Genomic DNA, 18,912 nt, shown 5'->3' on the forward strand with positions numbered 1-18,912 from the left:
ACCTTCTCAATGTAATCAGTGCTAGAGCCGTTTGCATATGCTGTCTGGATGACGCCGATCTTCAGCTTCTGCGCAATTCCGGCACTGCGGGCCAGATCACCAATGAAAGAAGCGGCCAGGGTTGCAATGCGGTCTCCATCCAAAAGTCTGAAGACGTTGTTCTCGTCAATGAAGTAGTAGATCAGGCGATCGGCGTCTCCATCCAGAGAGGCGCAACGATCGAGCGGTGCTGCCTTGGACGATGGCGGAGCGCGTTGCTTTGTCTTGACGAAATCCGCGCCACACTGGATTACATTGGTAAGCTTGGTCAGATCCTAGCTCCAGCTACCACTAACGAAACTTACTTCAAAGTTCAGGCTGTCAGGGTTAATGACATCGTCGTTGACGACCTTGATGTCGATACCTCCTTGGTCTGCAGGTGGGAGATATTTGATAAGCTCCCGCAGCTTGGGGCCACCAACACCGTTGGCGCAATCGACAGTAAGAGATCCCTGGACTTTCGCACCCTTCATAACCCTCTTGAAAGCTTCCGCAAGTTTCTCATAATAACCCTGCTCAGTGGGCTCGCCGTATTCGTACTGTGTACCCAAAGTGTTTTTGCAGCGAACAATGTAGTGAAGCTGCGGGGTCGTCAAGTATTTGAAGTCGATGAATTCCACGTTCGTCGCACTAAGCGCAACATTCAGAACACCGACAAGGCGAGAGCCAGACGCGCGAGTGTCCCGTGCAAAGACCACACGAGCAGGATTGTCCATTTTGATATCAATCTCCCTGATCAGTTCGTCGTAGACATCTCCAATGTTTTCAAGAGGAGCGTTTGCGAGTTTCGTAGCATATGCCTCCCATTCAGCCTGCGACAGGAGTTAAGAACTGAACCTGACAGTCAGTTATCCTTTTTCGAGCCTTACTTCCAGCATTTCACCCTATGGAATTTCATGCGTCAGCATTCCTTGTGGCAGGTGCTTGGGAACAAAAGATCACCAACCATGGGATCGATCAGCTTGACTCCATTGTCATCCGCCGGGTTGTGGCTGGCAGTAACCATAACACCAATCCATTGCCCATTCAGTTTCCTCGAACGAAGACCAGCGAGAAGGCCTACAGCGAAGACTACGGTGTTGAGGAGGTCGCTGTTCGCGGATGCGGGGTCCAAGTCAGGAACGACGAGCGCGGGGCAGAATGCGTGGGGAGAAGATACTCACGCTTTCATGCGAAACTATGAGAAAGCAAATCAGCTGTCCTGCACTTCGATCAAATATCCAAGTCATATCTTACCCCTGCGGTGCCATATTCGAAAACTTTTCCATCCGGTTTCACATATTTCAGAGCGGCCTCCGAGATAGCCTTACGAATAGCCGGAGACGCCATTGCGGCGCGAAGCTAGGTAATAATGCACACTGAGGGAAACTGGCCTGACAGGTATTGAGAACAGATGGACCACGACGGTATATAGAAGGGCAAAGCAAAGCAGACAGGCGAAAGAAATGGAAAGAATCCCAGAAAGTAAAAAGAAGTATGCGGGTGGAATGATGTGGAACGTTACGCTGCAACAGCAGCTCTGGCTCTGGGCGGTGCACCCGGCGGGCAAACAGTATTGGCGGGGTCAACCGGGAGTGGCAGCATGGCCCGCAACCTTGACCGCTCCACTAAGCTTTCGTTCAAGCTTTCGTTCCTGTTCCAGGGCAGGCAAATAATACCAAATTAATCTAACCAGCACAGGCGCCTGACACTGCTAGGCCGGAATCGCCGTAATATCACCAAGGACACGGATGACACTTGCATTCTGGTCGCTTGACTAGGGACAATAGCTCTTGTAGAGCCCTCTACGTCTCAATATAGTATACATGTCATCAGTCGTAGATATAATGCCTTAGTATAGGAATGGACGCCCAGAAAGAGTGGCCGAGGTCAAGCTTTCAATCTTTCTGCCGTGATATCGTCCTGTGCATCTTTGACGAGGAACCTGGCCGCAGTCAGTTGACGTCAAGAATCAAGAAGCCTCACAGAAAAGACTCACGAGTACCACCACGCTGTCGGCACAACTGTCCCGAGATGCCAAAGACTGTGTGCATCAATCAGTCTCCACCAAGGAGGGAAATCCAACAGTTCAAGACTCATTGCCAGCATGATCCAAGCGACGATCATTCCAGGCCAGGCGGTCCATGACTGAGAGTACTTTGTGTATCTGGCTACACTGAACCAGGTCCAGAGTAGATTTTGAATGACGCCCACGACGACGTTGGCAGCCATGTTGTAGGTATAGTCCCACGACCAGAAACTGAGGTAGGAGACGTGGGCGACATACAGACCGATACAGAGTGTCGTCCAGAAACGACGGAGAGTTGGTTTGTACCGTGGATGCTGTTTGTCAAGCCGGAAGATCCGGATGACTGCCAGAAAAAGACCGTAGAGGACACTCGCACCCGCCGCAAAATAATCCAGTTTCTCGGTCAAAGGAAAATCCCTCGTGTGGAACAACATGCTAAATGTCCAGCTTGCCAGCCCACAATATCCAAAACCCAGATAGTACCTCCGCAGAGAGTATGAGGGCGGGATGGACTCTCGAATCTTCGCAAGGCCGTAATAATGAGCAAGGAAGTTGAAAAAAGAGAAAAGAACAGAGAACACTTCCTGTATGCCGAGGACCCTGTAGAACGGCCACTTTCCATGGAACTGCACTACAGGGTTGAGCATAGGAGGGTCACGGGAGACCCTGCGGTCGGTGATAACATGCTGGCAGGTATAGTCGCATTCGGCCGGGCAAGTCCATAACAGAAGACGGAGGTAAATTGCTACCAAAGGAGGGGATTTGTTAGCGACTAGGTAGATATATACTTCAATAGAGATATTTCAACTTACGAAGAACAGAGTTGCCGTCCTGGCAGTTCTCGGCCTCGCAAACCTTGAAATTGTCAGCCCTCCTCCCTGGGAATGGATCTGGGGTAATCGATTACCTTAACGCATTCTTTGAAGTCAGGTAGTCTATCTCCCAGAGAAGCCAATGACTCTCCAATAAAGAATGCTAATATTAATGGTATTAAAAGACCGGATAACCTTGAAATGCCCCTAGATGCAAACATCGTGACCCTGTTGCTGTACAGCGTTGTGTTCGAGGAACATTCAAGGAGCGTGCTTGCTAGGCGGAGAAGAGCGGCAATAATACTGCAGACAGCGACGATCCAGATCTGGATTTACCATACCGAATTGGTAAGCTACAGTGCACCTCAATTGATGCCAGCAAGGTCTCCTGGTCGAATCTGCACTTCTTGACATGTGAAGTTGTAAATTTACTGAAGGTGACTTTATTCGACTATATTTACTCATATCCTCCGATACTAAGCCTATTATCACCTTCATTGTTTCTAATTTGGAGCCATCTTACTAAGTAATCATAAGGTATTTGCATATAAGGGTCCCGGCTAGTAAAATTTAGACGAGTTACAAAAAGCAGCATACCTAGCAAACTAACCAAATTTACGTGCATTCTGTGAAGGCCCTGTCGACGCAGGTTGTGGGGGACTAGTGAATCACGTGATATAATACCCCATTGGTGCTAGTGGCTCAATGCTGAAGTGGGCTGGCTATCAGATTTGTAAGAAAATAAAAAAAAGTCGCTTAGACTGATCAAAGAACTTTTCTGCTTTTGGAAGCATTCACTCTCTTGGCTGAGAAGAACTGAGATTACATTTCAAATACTCCTTCCTGTATTCATCTAATATCCTGCCTATACCTTCTTGGTTTCTACATTCTGAGGGTGGTCGCCATGAACGGAGCTACGAACAAACCTGCGAAATCTGAATCCCCATGGATCTCCAGCAGTGCTGATCGAATGGTGGGAGCGGACCATGCAGAAGTCCGCTACTTTACCAGGTATGTCTACAATTTGAATACTCTGGTATTCTTTCTATCGATACTGACGCCTGTTCACAAAGCTATGATCATCATGGTAATGTCCCCGCGCTCCAGTTGTGAGGAGAGGTCTGCTAACAGATGGGTTCCAAAACCTGTGCAGGCATTCATGAAGAAATGCTTGTAAGTTGAATGAAGTCTGAAAATCTGTTTAATGTACTTGCTGATCAGGGTTTTCTTCCATAGAAAGATGAAGTCCGGACCAAGTCATACCGCGACGCTATCTACCAGAACAAACACCTTTTTAAAGATAAGATTGTTCTAGACGTTGGATGTGGAACAGGAATTCTCAGCATGTACGGATTATTGCTGAATTGTGATATAATAAAGTAGCATGGCTGACCAGTCTCGGTGGGTAGGTTCGCTGTTCGGGCTGGTGCGAAACATGTTATCGGCGTGGACATGTCTTCAATCATTGAAAAGGCTCGTGAGATTATCGAAGTGAATGGCATGGCCGACAAGATTACCCTCCTTCAAGGAAAGATGGAAGAAGTTACCCTTCCCTTTCCCAAAGTTGACATCATCGTCTCGGAATGGATGGGTTACTTCCTCCTCTACGAGAGCATGCTGGACACTGTGCTTTATGCGCGCGACAAATACTTGGCTCCCGGTGGCAAGATCTTTCCTGACAAGGCAACCATTTACTTGGCTGCAATCGAGGATGGGGAGTACAAAGAGGACAAGATTGGCTGTGGGTAACCCCAAACGCAACTCATGGTCTGATCAGGTGCTAAGCTTTTTCAGTCTGGGACAACGTGTACGGATTCGATTACAGTCCTATGAAGGAGGTCGCTCTCACCGAGCCGCTTGTGGACACTGTCGAGATGAAGGCGCTGGTTACTGACCCCTGCCCGGTCCTCACCCTCGACCTTTACACCGTCACTCCGGCCGACCTCTCCTTCAAGGTCCCGTTCTCGCTTCCGTGCAAGCGGAGCGACTTTATCCACGCTATAATTGCATGGTTCGATATTCAGTTCACAGCCTGCCACAAGCCAATCAGTTTCTCCACGGGGCCTCATGCCAAATACACCCACTGGAAGCAGACGGTCTTCTATCTGCGTGACGTCCTGACTGTGGAAGAAGAAGAAGTCGTGAGCGGTTTCCTTGAGAATAAACCAAATGCGAAGAACAAGCGCGACCTTGACATAAAGATCTCCTACGTCTTTGAGACTCTGGATGAGACACGCTTCTCCCAGGGTAGCTGCGAGTACAAGATGTGAGTTATTTTCCCAGTTCTTCTAATACGCTGGTGCTGACTCCTTTAGGTGCTAATTCTTTTCCTGATTATGGCGGTCCTTTGCTCGCGTCATTATTGGGCATGCTTGCGTCAGACCTTTGTCCCCTTGTGGTGATCGATTCCTACCATGGCCCAGGTCAAATGACTTTGCACTTGGGCAGTTTTCATAGTGGTCGTTGAGTGCTGTTCTTGGCCTTTTTTTTTCGTTTGTTTTCATTTTTCATCTCCATTTTATTGGGCGTTCTGGAAGGTGAGGAAAGGTATTACGAGGCGCAGTGTTCATTGTTGAGAGATGACTTGAAGAGATGATAACATAGAAGCTCCTCGACATTTTAAGTAGATACCCCGAGTCGACGCTGGATATGATCAACTCAAAGTGTTTGCATCAGAATTTATGATTTCCGTGCGTAAGATTTTAAAAAAAAAATCATAAAACAGTGGTGACGGTTTCGGGACTGGGATTTGCCGTATGATCTGATCAGATAATCAGATAATTCCTGAGGTAGATGGACCGCGGCCCACATTTTTTCAAGAAATTGCCTCGGTTTTGCGTTACCGATAGCGGCCCCGCTGGAAACTAGCTACTCCGTGCATTGGCCTAAATACATGAACCTAGGTAGCACTTTAAGCTTGTCAGATTGCACATAATAATACTAGTGATCGGCGTCTCAAGTTCCTCTGCTCCGCTTCTTCATTTGTACTTTTGTACAGTACAGTGCATGAAAAATTCTTGACCTTGTTCGACTACTGTATCATTCCCTACCCTAAGCTCCCCCAAACAGCAGCATATCACAATGTCCGGACCTGGAGCTGGCTTCGAGTACCCTCCCAAGGAAATATCCTGGCTCAAACGGGACGTCTTGCTCTTTGCAAATAGCATTGGGTGCACAGCCGATGAATTGCATTTTCTTTATGTCTGCTTTCCTATTTTTTTAAGCAGCTTTCAAGGATTCACATTGACTGGAGACTATAGGAACTCCACCCAAACTTCGCCGTTTTCCCAACATATCCGACTGTTCTTCGTAAGCAGGATTGCTCTTGTCCATTTCACAGGCCTTATTCTCTAATATTCCTACAGCGTTCAAGCTCGCGGACCAAGAAGTGATTGACTTCTATAGTCGACAAAAGTCCAATCCTATTCCCGGTGTACCTGAATTTGACTCTCGTCGCGTAGTCGACGGGCAACGCAAAATCACAATCTTCAAGCCCCTTCCCACAAGCAGTGAAGGCAGGAAATTCGAGCTCCGAAATAAGGTAATTGGTGTTTATGATAAAGGCAAGGCGGGCTCTGTTGTCGAGACGGAGCAGTCTATCGTGGACAAGGAAACCGGAGAGGTCTACTCTAAAGCAGTCGGAAGCAGTTTCTTTGTCGGACAAGGAAATTGGGGCGGGCCAAAAGGTAAACCCCGGATTGCCACATTTAATGAACCCTATCGTCATTCGTGTTTACTGAGCGAGGTTGTCTCCTCGATAGGACCAAGCACCGTCAACTATCCTCCGCCAGAAGGCAAGACACCTGATGTTGTCTTTTCTGTCCAAACAGGCCCCGAAACTGCTCATCTGTACCGGTAAGATTTCACCCGCCCTCCTTCAAGTACTTAGCTAGAACTGACTTTCTGTCACAAGTCTGAATGGCGACTATAACCCCCTTCACGCGACTCCAGAGCCTGGACAGAAGATGGGCTTTGGAGGTATTATCATTCATGGACTATTTAGCTGGAACAGCACTGCACATGGACTTTTGAAGGAGCTCGGTGGCAGTGATCCTCAAAACCTGAGAGAGTTCCAAGCACGCTTCTCCGCCCCAGTGAGACCTGGTGATAAACTCACTACAGAGGTCTGGAGGATGGGAACTTTCCAAGATGGTTTCGAAGAAGTCCGGTTTGTAACAAAGAATGACAAGGGCAAGGTTGTGCTGAGCAATGGTCGCGCACTTATCAAGGTTGTTGGAAGGAAGAGCAAACTGTGACTGCTTTGATCCCATATCAGAGGACCTTTGGAGACGAATCAGGAAATTTAGGAGAATCGCCTCCCTTCGCGCTCTCTGTTAATATTTTACTCTACTACGGCACTGAGTTCGATAACATATTGAAGAGCTTTGAGAAGATGCAGTTGCAGTCAGGTCATATATTTGGCCCTCACTTTTTTTCTTCGCTGGTGGCTTGATATGTGTATTTATGACCAATTCTCGAGATAACTGAAACGACGTACAACCAAGCTGATATCGGTAAAATGGAATTTCTTGATCAACAGCACTTTAAAGGGGATCAACTTCAGGTCGAACGTCACTACTGAATAATAAGGCTTTCCCAAATACCTAAACTCTATAAGGAATCCATTTTTACATAAATTAGAATAGATATATTCGGCAAGACGGTGTTGTGATAAATATTGTTGGGAACGTGAGGGTCAAATATCAGACACGTGATCAAGTATATTTCACCGCAGGACCGTGCGTACTCCATACAGTTGATTTTATCCCTGCTACGTATCTCCAACGCTCAGCGGTTCTTATAACATCAGAATGAACAGAATCTTCCAGCTGCCGGCATTTTATGCCCGGCACTATGTTTCGTAAGGCTCATGAGCATCCATTGTCCAGTAGTACTGTTACTAACATGTAACGTTACCCCAGCGGATCGAGGGCTCTCCTATCTGTAACTACAAAGCGGCATTACACTTTAGTAAGTGGTACCCTGATTCATTTTTTTATTCTCGGTTATTTTGGTCCATAAGCCATAGATCTTCCCAGAACTGGCTTTTCAGGGTAAATCACCTCTGGCTAACTCTGCTAGGGACCAAAATGTCCGGTTGGGATTTCAACACGCCATCCCCAAAGCCATCATCGTATCGGGACGATACCCCTCTGTAGAGCAAACTCTACAATGGCTGCACCTCAGAACGAAGAAGAGCCTCAGAAAAGAAGGTTCAATAAGCATTATTCTCGTAGGAACAATAACCGACATTCTACGAAGAATGACGATATTGTACAGCTGGACGCCGAACCTATTGGAAAGTTGAAATAGTAAGAGGACCTTCAATTTCTTGTGTCGAGCAACTGCTGTTTCTAACTACATGAAATTAGTCCATCCTTTTGGCTCAGGTTTGTGCTCACCTCCTGCATATGAGGTTATGGAAGATGACAGTAACGAGCGCAATCCTCTTGCAGAGACAACTGTCAATGTCTTGATTGCATCCACCCAGAGACAAGGCAGCGAACTGTGGACACATTCTCGGTAATTACCTCAATTGCTGATCTGTAACATCTATAACTGATCCTCTGTATCAGATACCTCCAGATGTCACAGCGTCCCACATCTCCTACACGCCGGACACTGTCCGTATAGAGTGTAGGTGCAAACCACTAGTCAATGAGTCAAGCACTAATTTTCTTTTCAAATTTCAGGGTCTGATAAACATGAAAGTATCTACACGTACAGTTGGCTAAAGGCTCATCGGTACGGAACCCAACCGGATAAGGGGGAAGGACAGATTCTGCGTTTCAGGTGAGTTGCCCGGTCCTGAAAGAAAAGAGCATTGGTCTCAGAAGTGTCACTCGGCAGGGATTTTGAATCGGTTAAATCAGACTATGAATCTCTTCCGTCAGTCTTGTTTGAAAACGTCATGGACAAGGAAGAGAGTGTTTTAGAATGGTTGGAACAAATTGTAAGTCAGACTTATTTCTCTTCTGATGGTTAACATGGAGCTCATAACATTGTTAGTATAAATGGGGCTTCTGCCTGATCAAAGGCGTGCCTGTCGAGCCTGAAGCCACCCAAGCATTACTGGAGAGGATTTCTTTTATCAGAAATACGCACTATGGTATGAAACCCGGTAAAATCTGTATTTCGTGTCCTATCATGGTTAACAACTTCCAGGTGGATTTTGGGATTTCACGTCCGACCTTACTTTCAAGGACACCGCGTACACATCGGAGGCTCTGGGTGCCCATACAGATAACACGTATTTCACGGACCCAGCGAGGCTTCAATTGTTTCACCTCCTGTCACACACTGAAGGCGAAGGTGGCGCCACATTGCTGGTTGATGGTTTTAAGGCGGCCCGGATGATTCAGGAAGAGAATTCAAACCATTGCAAGACGTTAGTAAAGTGTCCGCAACCATTCCATTCAAGCGGCAATGAAGACGTTTGCATCCAGCCTAGTAGGCCTACTCCGGTCCTCGAACGGAATCAAAGGACGGGGATGCTCTATCAGGTTCGATGGAACAACTATGACCGTGCCGCGAAGGTAGATTGGGGATTTCGCTATCAGCGGGCGTGGTACGCCGCTGCCAGGCATTGGAATGAAATTATTCATCGCCCTGAAATGGAGATTTGGCTACAACTTCAACCGGGAACTGCTCTTAGTACGTTCACCATACCCTCCCACGCTTACTTCTCTACTTGTAATGAGCCAAATGCTGAACCTTGGATTCTAGTCTTCGACAACTGGCGAATGCTTCATGGTCGCTCGCAGTTCACTGGCAAACGAAGGATGTGTGGTGGCTACAGTACGGACTCCCCTCTATACCCTCCTCCTTTGAGTCATTTTCCTTCAAGACCGAATACTCAATCCCTATGTTTCTCTCTCTCTCTCTTTCTTTTTTTCCTTTCTCGGCCTGCGATGAACTAGTGAACTAACAACGTTGCTGCAGTTAACAATGACGACTTTGTGTCTCGGTATCGACTCCTCAAACTCGGCCGCCAGAATGCTCTGGACCATCTTGGGACTATTCCCGACCCCATTGATATTTGAAGACGGGCGAATATGATGCCGTAATATACTTGATGGACACGACAGTTGATTCCTGTTAAATTCCTGTTAAATGGATTCCATCTTTTATCTTAACCGAATAGAAACAAATACGCAGAACGTAAACTCTTGTGAATACGTATACTGTTTCATTTTGTTTCGTTTGTTCATACTTGGCGCCTGATGTAATAATGCAAGAAGATAATGTGTCACGTGACACTCCAGGCAGGGGAGCTTGCGTTGGCTCGCCTGGAGCCCAGAGCTCGGCCGGCGGTAACCTGTTTCGCCGCAACGACATCGACCTCCTCTCACGACTTCGCCCGGCTTTTCTCCTTCATCTAACCTTATAATTCTGTCATTCCCCTTAAATACAGTTATTTCTGACCCGTCTACAAATTTCATATACTCACCATGTCTACCCTCGAAGACCTCGATGATCTTGAGCGCGAAGACCAGAACAAGAAGCAACAACAGGGCGACGGGGATGGCAAGAAGCCCGACCGAGATGGCGATGCCGATATGAAAGATGCGGATGCAGACAAGAAGAAAGATGAGGAGGATGACATATTTGATGAGGAGATCCTTCGGTCAAGCACGGCAGACATCATCAAGCGGCGACGGATGCTGGAAAACGAGCTCCGAATCATGAAGAGCGAGTTCCAGCGGTTGACGCACGAGCAGAACACGATGAAGGAGAAGGTCAAGGATAATCAGGAGAAGATCGAAAATAACAGGTACTGTAGATCTTATCTTTGTGTGTCCCCGCGGCCTGTCAGGTTCTTCAGCCTAGCTGATGGAACGGTGGCCGGGGATGGCTGATTAATACTAACATGATCTCGTGCGGCAGACAACTACCATACCTCGTCGGTAACGTTGTTGAACTGTTAGATCTTGACGTCGAGGCAGAGGCAGCTGAGGAAGGCGCCAACATTGACCTCGACGCCACTCGCGTTGGGAAATCTGCCGTTATCAAGACCTCTACTCGACAGACCATCTTCCTTCCCCTTATCGGTCTGGTCGATCACAATAAACTCAAGCCAGGCGATCTCATCGGTGTGAATAAGGACTCCTATCTTATTCTGGATACCCTCCCTGCCGAATATGACAGTCGCGTGAAGGCGATGGAAGTGGACGAGAAGCCGACGGAGAAGTACACCGATGTTGGAGGCTTGAGTAAGCAGATCGAAGAGCTTGTGGAGGCCGTAGTATGGCCGATGCAGGAAGCCGAGAAATTTAAGAAGATCGGTATCAAAGCGCCAAAAGGTTCGAGGCACCGCTCTTTCCTACAAATGGTTTCCGTATTTGGTATCTAACGTCGATCTTAGGCGCTTTGATGTACGGCCCCCCTGGTACTGGCAAGACTCTTCTTGCTCGTGCCTGCGCTGCCCAGACAAATGCAACCTTCCTCAAACTCGCCGGTCCGCAGCTCGTGCAGATGTTTATCGGTGATGGAGCGAAACTGGTCCGGGACTGCTTTGCACTGGCCAAGGAGAAGGCGCCATCCATCATCTTCATTGACGAGTTAGATGCCGTGGGCACGAAACGATTCGACTCGGAGAAATCGGGTGACCGTGAGGTCCAGCGGACCATGTTGGAGCTTCTCAACCAGCTCGATGGGTTCGCTTCGGACGACCGCGTCAAGGTGCTGGCGGCCACCAACCGTGTCGACGTCCTCGACCCGGCTCTGCTCCGTTCAGGCCGTCTGGATCGCAAGATCGAGTTCCCTCTCCCGAACGAGGAGGCCCGGGCCCAGATCCTGCAGATCCATTCCCGCAAGATGACCGTGGACGACAGCGTCAACTGGGCGGAATTGGCGCGCAGCACGGACGAATTCGGCGGTGCGATGCTCAAGGCGGTCTGTGTCGAGGCCGGAATGATTGCCCTGCGGAAGGGCATGAACAAGGTCGGACACGAGCACTACGTCGACGCCATCGCCGAGGTGCAGGCCAAGAAGAAGGACACGAACATGGGTATCTACGTCTGATTCTTTAATTTTTTTTCCCACATTCCCTTTCTTTCTTGCCTCATGTCCATCCATCTTCGTTTTACTTGGCATCTCCATCTACTACAACGCGGGTTTCGCTGCATGTACTCTTTTAGGAACTCTTATCAATCGATTGATTGATTAGTCAATCAATCAATCAATGCTAGATAAAGAGAGAGAACTCATTTAAGAAGATTCCACAGAACATCCGTCTCATTATAATGATGCATCCACATAAATAGTGTAATGGACCTCGTAGCTGGAATAAGTTACTACGTCATACAAAAAATGCTTCTGGGAAGTTATTACGTATCTCCATATGTATACAGTACGTGCGCAAAGAAAGGAAGGAAGGATGGATGGATTTTTGATGAACATTGACCTGTCCCTGTGCAGGACTTTTCAGAAATAAAGACGGCAAACGAAAAAACGAATAAAACTCCCTTCCTTCCTTGATAAACACAATAATATCCAGTAATTATTGTATGTAAACCGTACAGACAAAAAAAACAAACAGAATTATAAGTACCAGCCTATGTAATCCACCCTAGGTATAATGATATTCACAGGAAAAATCACAAGCCTGTGGGAAGAAACGGCAGAGCAAGAACCCTAAGATCCCAACAATATATGTACATGTACAGTCCCTTCACACTGAATGAAAAGGGTATAAAAGAAAAGAATGTACTGCGAAAAAAAAAACATTGCATGGACATACCCCCAAACGCCGACCGCCATGGGTTGAAATTTCCCATTCGCAACTCCCATACGACCCGATAAAGTGAATGCGCAACCAGAAGAAGAGGAAACAAGAAAGATGACTGTTGGTATATGCCGGAAGGAGTGAATCACAGTTGGACTGGGGAGAAAAATGCCTGGTAAATTTAGAAGAACTGCTTTGCTTCAATAATCTCGAAATGGCTTTGGCGTTCACGCTCAACGTGAAACCACCAATCTTTGCCGTTTTTATGTCCCTGGTTCCAAGAGCCATTGCAGGTGTCTCGAGCCCAGGGAGGTAGTGTCGAAGAAGAGAATGTCATCGGTGTTGGAGGACTCGTCGGAGTTGCTGGAGTGGCTGTGATCGCCGAACGCCCTCCAAAGCCGCTCCAACCAGCAAACCGCGACGTGCTCGGAGATACTGGTGATAGAGGCTCCTCCATGCTGAAACTGCTTCCCGTACGATGGATCGATTGTCCGGACCCAATTCCAGCTGCGTAAGAGAGAGACTGGTTTGAAGCCAACAAGTGCTTCCACCCCATTATTCCACCGTCCGCGTCGGATCCGGGAATATCGGGACGAAGGACAAACCGCGGTATTGAGACATCAGTCGAGTTGACCGTCGTGCCCACTCTCCCCATGATGGCCGGCATTCTGAACTCGTACATCTTGACAGGACCATCCGAGGAATCCTGTGACCGATTGGGTTCTTGGGCCGTACCCGCAGGGACCGGTGCGCCAAACATGTCCACGTCCAGATCCGACTCCTGGTCAGACGGGCACTCCAGCGCATTGTCCGGTACATACGAGTCCGAGTAATCGGTGATGACCACTTTCATCCCAGTTTCGGTGTCCTTTGCGGCCATATCGATGAACGTTTGGGCCCGAATGCGAGCAGACGTCAGGTTGTTTCCACTAGGCAACGCCAAGGGCCTTGTGCTGACAGATCCATGGGAACTTCTCGGCAGGCTGTATCGGTCTGTCGGGATCAAGGCCTGACCGTTGGGTATGGGTCGACAGACGGACTGCAACACACCGGGCGGATCGATGTCAGAAGGCGCTCGAAGGTGTCCTAGGCGCGGAAAGCCGGCATTCAGAATGCTCTGGGCTAGGTGGAAGTTAGGCGTATTACTGGGCTTGTGTGGCAGGACAAAGGGTGCCGAGTCGAGTTTGCTGAGTGCATTGGCGGAATCCGGGCCGGCAACATCCCAATGTAAGTATTTAAGGCTGGCTGAGGCCAAGATCGGTTGGAAAACCATGCTCTCGGGCGGCAGCGTGGGACAGGTGTTCGGCTGAACGATGTTGAACCTCTCCAATTGTCTCAGAGAGGCCAAGATCTTGGATATCACGAGAAGGGACTTGATGTTCTGCTCGATGAGAGTCAAAGATTTGAGGCCCTGAGCTTCTTGGCGCGAGACATATTGAGCCAGGCCGGCATCAGTGACCCCACGGAGATTCTCAAGGCGCAGCGACTCCAGAGGCGGAAGGAAGAGGAGAGTCCGATCCGTGAATGCGTTCGCATCGAAGGATGAGACACACAAATTCCGAAGCGACGGGAGACGGTTGAACATCCGGAGAAAAACACCATGCTCCAATACACCGTTCATGTTGAGCGAGTGAAGCATCAGGGTTTCAAGATTGGTCCACGCGACATGATAGTCCAGGAACTCAAACACCTGGCGTTGTTCGAGGGTCCGGGGCGGAGACCCAGTGCGAAAACGCTCGGCTGCCGTCCCTGCTGTCTCACCAATAATCCACTTGTGCTCCTTGAGCTTCTTTCGCGTCGACAAGGCGTAGGTGAGGCGGTCAAACTCGTGGTGGTAGGAGAGATCAAAGCCCACCAGCCGTTCGAGGTTAGGGCACACCATGACGACGGAGGCCACCAGGTCGCGATACTCTTCCCATTGCGGATTCGGCCTGCCATTTACCACCGGAGGCATATCCATCTCGGGAACCCGAAGTTCGAGGACGAGGTTGGCCAGCAGCTTCCGCTCCCGCAAGGTCCGCCGTAAGAGCTTCAAGCGGCTGCCTCTTTTGAGGCGGTATTTTTTCAGCTGCGCTGGGGAATCATTTCCAGTGATGTGGATTCGGTTGTACCTGGGGACGATTTCTTCTCAGGAACGGTATCTCATGGCAGACTGCACGTTTTAAGGGGAAGCAGGTACTTACAGCTTACTCCTGACGGCCCTTTCCCAAGCCCGGCTGGTCAGGGACAGAGCGTGCAGATCTCGCTGGAAACATGTCACACAACCTGACTGGTATAATCCGTCATGTAAGGACTGAAGTTGGGTCAAGATGCAATCGTACACCTTGGGCGGCAACCGCTTGGAGGCCGGTTCGGTGGGCTTTGGAGGCGGGCTGGGGTTTTTGAACGCACGGTAGGAGAATTGGGGAGAGGTGGGAGAGGTAGGAGAGTAGACGGTCGGTGCGGTTGAGGAGCTGTAGTTGCTCGAAGATGACGAGATGGACGGGCTTCGTGATGAAGAGGTATCTATTGACACGGCGTAGGGTTGCTTGTAGTCGGAGACCACATGGCTTTGGTGGGGGATTGCCTCGTAGGCGATTGGGGACCGTTCAGGTCGACTGGTGACAACACTCATGACGAGATTCGGTGGTCGTTCATCTGCCAGAAAATAGAAAGCTGACAAAGAGGGGGGAAAGAGAGGGAGAGAGACAGGGAGAGCAAGAGAACCAAAGACTTCCAAGAGCAATCAATTACAGAACCAAAGAAAACAAAAACGAGAGGACTTGGAGATATTCTCTCCAAAGGAAAAGAAAAGATCGTATGGGGACGTGAGAATGAGAGACTGTATTACAGATGATGGTGGATGGAGGAGATGACAACGGTTAGTCCTCTCTCACGTCCGGCGCTATCATAGCGGTGCGTGCTAAACGTCTCTCACCCCCGTCATCGAGTTAGTGTGTGTACTTCACTGCTTTAGGAACATGCAAGCAAGGCTAATAGGAATGAGGCGTCCTAAGAACAGCCGATCCCCCCACAGGGGATGACGATCTGAGCTAGGACGGAGCAACCATGCTGTGGAGGAGAGCGGAGAACTCGTGCGGCGAGCCAGCCACGGGCAATAATGACACCATCGACGTAAGCTCCAAGGGGTTAGAGAGGGCAGTTGCAGCAGCACAGATCATGGCCCATGGGTGACTGGCCAGCACGGAGCAATGGCCACCTGGTGGTTCGGCAACCAAGACCTGCGGCCATGCCGTTTCGCGTATGCGTTCTCCTCGTGCACGCCGTACGCGGGACTCCGAGGGAAGGAGCGAGTCCCGACGAGCGCGTGATGGCGTCATAAACATCCCAGCGCGTGTTTCCCCTGTTCTTCGGTGCCCGTCCTTCCATGAATACTCCTCTTTTGATTCTTCTCCTAACATGATAATAATCTCTGCGAAGGCCAGACGTAGGAGCGAGGGGAAGCGAGCAGTGCCCGGTGGTTTAGTTTCCCCTGGCAGCGCCGGCGCAGCGCGAAGGCAAGACCGGCCGAACTGGCAGCCGCATCCGGCATGGCGCGGCGGGACAGCGGGTGGGGCATCCGTCAGGGACGCTGGCGCTAGGCTGTTTTGGGACGCGTTCTCGGGCCCGGGCCCCTTTTTTCTTGGCGCACGTTCTGCAGCCTCCTGTCTGTCCTTCCAGGATTGCATCCTCGGCCGCCACGGATGCTAAATAAAGGCCGCAGGCGTATATATCGTACGTCGGAGTGTATGCGCTGGGGGCCTGAGACCGTCCCGGCTGTGAGAGAACAGGGTTGGTGTGCCCAGTCGAATAGAGCTGGGACATTTGCAGACCTTTGTACGGAGCAACTCCCGTCTGGCTTTGGAAGTCTTCGTCCTATTCTAATTCTGGAAAAAACCGAACCCCCTGCGGCTCAAATTTGACTTCTGTCGCAGAGAAAGGGTCAAATTCAAGTTTGTGGAGATTAGTAGTTATATTTCTACGGAAGACTCCGTAGTCTGTCGAGAGCGATAAGACATATAACTCGAGCAGAAGGCAATTTCCCCTGAATCGGTTCGATCGGGTTGGCCGCGTCATTCCACAAGGCCGATTGTTGTCCAGGATACGTTTATTCCACACTTCTTTGAGGGTAACGTCTAACGAGGTATTAACTCCTCGTCCGTGAGCAGAGCACCATATGGAGGAGTTCCACAGGTGAATCCAGCTTATCGATTGTCACAATTTGTCAGACGATCCCTTTCAGAACGCGCCGTGGGTACGGAGTACGGAGTACTTCTGTTTTGCTGCTCCGTACTCCGGATCAGGTGGAGCATGGACATCGAACGAGGGGTTTCAAACCTGTAAATCGTTCGACTCAATCCTAGGTTAGCGCCGCCTCGCTGAATAATCAAGGGAGAACGCAATTCCAAGGGGCAGTGTAGTTATATCAGACAATCAGACAAATCAGATAACCATGCTCACTGGTTGGAGATGATGAGATCGTGCTGGATGGAATCTTGAATGTTGCTGCAAGCCACGCAATGGCGGGGCTGCGGCTTGCTTTCCCGAATCGCTACGGAGGACAGAAGGCCCCCTTGGGCAAGGGCAGTCATATGAACCTAAGTACGGAGTAATAATGAGGATATAACGAACTGGGTCTCTAAACGGCCGATCTCGGATCCTGACAAGCGAGGTGTGCGTTGAATCGGTACGGAGTCAGAATCACTGGATCTCGCGGATATCATTGGGCGCAGGCTGACGTCGCACGACTCGTTCAGTTGGGGGCGTTTCTCCCGGCTGCTGCATGCAATTGCGATCGCCCGGTGGCCATGCGCACATCACTGGAGACATGTTCTTGGCAACAAGGGAACTTCGGAATAATTGTGGGCTTGTCCACGCTCCACCGTTAGAACTACGTCACTACGGAGTATGTTCGACTTCAATATAATAATCTATCTGGACCTTCTGAATAATACCTATTATCCAGATCCGTACACCTTCATTCTGAACCAGGATGATGGCATAGGTCCGTAAGGTATGACGTTTAGGTTATGCGATGCATCTGGTTCATCTAGAGTATGTCTTCTTAATTTTCATATGTACATACAGTAAGTACTATCTTTTTCTTTTCTATCTGTTTTAACGTAACCGCCTAGGCACACGTTTCCCACCACATTTTACAGTAGGGATGATCTGGAAATCTGCAACCGGGAGTCAATATTTATAGCGGCGAAAAGCGGCGAAAGTGCCAATGCAGCACTCAAGCTTATTAATACACCCACCAGGCAATCCCCAGCCAGAGCAACCAGCAGAAGACGTTCCTCCGCCGGTCTGGTCATCCAAAGTCAGAAATTATATTATACATAGGCATTATCTATTTGACAAGGAGATTTGGCGTATCCAGGAAGACACTGGTACCTGATAGTCAACTACGGTACTTGGACGGGACTATGTCGATGATTGCCAATGTCTAGTCTATTTCAAGACTGACAAGATCATTTCAAAACAATTCGGCGTTTCTGCCGTTAGTTCATTTTTCCCCTGTCGATTGTCCTGTACTATCTAGCGATGCATCCGCATCTGCGTTTGATTTTGCAGGATATGAAGTTGAGGGGGAAAGGGACAGGACGAGTATCAGAAGCTCGCCTTCTCGGTCGATTAATCGAGTAAACAGCAGCGGCCAAGCTTGCAATAAATAAATCAAAAGACGGAACCAGTGAAGCCCACAGGCTTCACGTCGTTTCTTATGGCGAACGGTTCGTAAATCGTAAGTCCTCCGCACGCGGTGTCGAAAGAAGAAAGCACACGAAGATAATTGCATGGGAGTCTGTCTGCTGCAAAGATATGATCATTTCGGTACGTGAAATGCAAGCATGCTTCGGCCGAGTCACAGAGATAATATACCACATGCACATGAGAGATCCGATTGGAAACCGGGACAGAAGTGCAAAAGGCAAAGACATCAGACCCTGGTAACCAGCAGGAATCTCATCAAATGACAAGAAAAATGCCTTCCACCAGGCCTCGGAAAGAGAATTCTACCGAGAATAACAGATAATAAAGAAAAACAAGGGGTGTAAACTTTTGGTACTCCTCGTGCATAAGCCCATGCCTAAGGAAGCGAATGAAAAGATAAAGAGCCAGAAAGTAAAAGCAAAAGATAAAAAAAAAGGAGAGAAACAGGAGAAAAGAAAATTTTCTCACCCCGGGGAAAAAATAATCATGGACGTTTGTATGGAAATGAAGACATTTCTTAACGTTCATTCAAAATTCATCCACCCCCCCCCTTCTCAAAGAATGCACAACAACCGAGTATATGCAAGAAAGACTCCTCATGACCGTGCTAAAGGGGAAAAAAAAGCATGAAA

The 18,912-nt window shown here is 49.0% G+C and overlaps 6 protein-coding genes across 6 annotated transcripts; 3 read left to right on the plus strand and 3 right to left on the minus strand.

Moving 5' to 3' along the window:
• Window positions 1-2: 2 nt before the first annotated feature.
• Window positions 3-1,368, minus strand: T310_7316 (N-acetylglucosamine-phosphate mutase; the record flags this gene model as incomplete). Its single annotated transcript, XM_013469876.1, has 6 exons — window positions 3-284; window positions 345-851; window positions 909-923; window positions 986-1,130; window positions 1,203-1,216; window positions 1,276-1,368. Coding segments are annotated over 6 exons (1,056 nt in total), but the record flags the coding sequence as incomplete, so codon positions are not given.
• A 540-nt stretch (window positions 1,369-1,908) lies between these two features.
• T310_7317 (Mn2+ homeostasis protein (Per1)) lies at window positions 1,909-3,080 on the minus strand (the record flags this gene model as incomplete). Its single annotated transcript, XM_013469877.1, has 4 exons — window positions 1,909-1,963; window positions 2,018-2,819; window positions 2,860-2,902; window positions 2,955-3,080. The coding sequence occupies 4 exons, from the start codon at window positions 3,078-3,080 to the stop codon at window positions 1,909-1,911; spliced, it is 1,026 nt and encodes a 341-aa protein (XP_013325331.1).
• A 683-nt stretch (window positions 3,081-3,763) lies between these two features.
• Window positions 3,764-5,326, plus strand: T310_7318 (HNRNP arginine N-methyltransferase; the record flags this gene model as incomplete). The annotated part of the gene is made up of 7 exons (XM_013469878.1): window positions 3,764-3,870; window positions 3,933-3,946; window positions 4,013-4,032; window positions 4,175-4,205; window positions 4,256-4,600; window positions 4,654-5,106; window positions 5,175-5,326. The coding sequence occupies 7 exons, from the start codon at window positions 3,764-3,766 to the stop codon at window positions 5,324-5,326; spliced, it is 1,122 nt and encodes a 373-aa protein (XP_013325332.1).
• Window positions 5,327-5,940: 614 nt separating this feature from the next.
• On the plus strand, window positions 5,941-9,902 carry T310_7319 (Trimethyllysine dioxygenase TmlH; the record flags this gene model as incomplete). The annotated part of the gene is made up of 14 exons (XM_013469879.1): window positions 5,941-6,168; window positions 6,200-6,714; window positions 6,773-7,027; window positions 7,506-7,598; window positions 7,782-7,830; window positions 7,942-8,171; window positions 8,232-8,249; window positions 8,446-8,496; window positions 8,587-8,652; window positions 8,710-8,812; window positions 8,869-8,968; window positions 9,025-9,513; window positions 9,586-9,657; window positions 9,802-9,902. The coding sequence occupies 14 exons, from the start codon at window positions 5,941-5,943 to the stop codon at window positions 9,900-9,902; spliced, it is 2,370 nt and encodes a 789-aa protein (XP_013325333.1).
• Window positions 9,903-10,310: 408 nt separating this feature from the next.
• Window positions 10,311-11,883, plus strand: T310_7320 (Proteasome endopeptidase complex; the record flags this gene model as incomplete). The annotated part of the gene is made up of 3 exons (XM_013469880.1): window positions 10,311-10,633; window positions 10,747-11,162; window positions 11,225-11,883. 3 exons carry the CDS (start codon window positions 10,311-10,313, stop codon window positions 11,881-11,883), a joined length of 1,398 nt encoding a protein of 465 aa, XP_013325334.1.
• An 884-nt stretch (window positions 11,884-12,767) lies between these two features.
• Window positions 12,768-15,200, minus strand: T310_7321 (Uncharacterized protein; the record flags this gene model as incomplete). Its single annotated transcript, XM_013469881.1, has 2 exons — window positions 12,768-14,697; window positions 14,770-15,200. 2 exons carry the CDS (start codon window positions 15,198-15,200, stop codon window positions 12,768-12,770), a joined length of 2,361 nt encoding a protein of 786 aa, XP_013325335.1.
• Between the last annotated feature and the right edge of the window lie 3,712 nt (window positions 15,201-18,912).

Source organism: Rasamsonia emersonii (assembly GCF_000968595.1).
Source record: "Rasamsonia emersonii CBS 393.64 chromosome Unknown ctg1118621760528, whole genome shotgun sequence".
NCBI classification, from domain to species: domain Eukaryota; kingdom Fungi; phylum Ascomycota; class Eurotiomycetes; order Eurotiales; family Trichocomaceae; genus Rasamsonia; species Rasamsonia emersonii.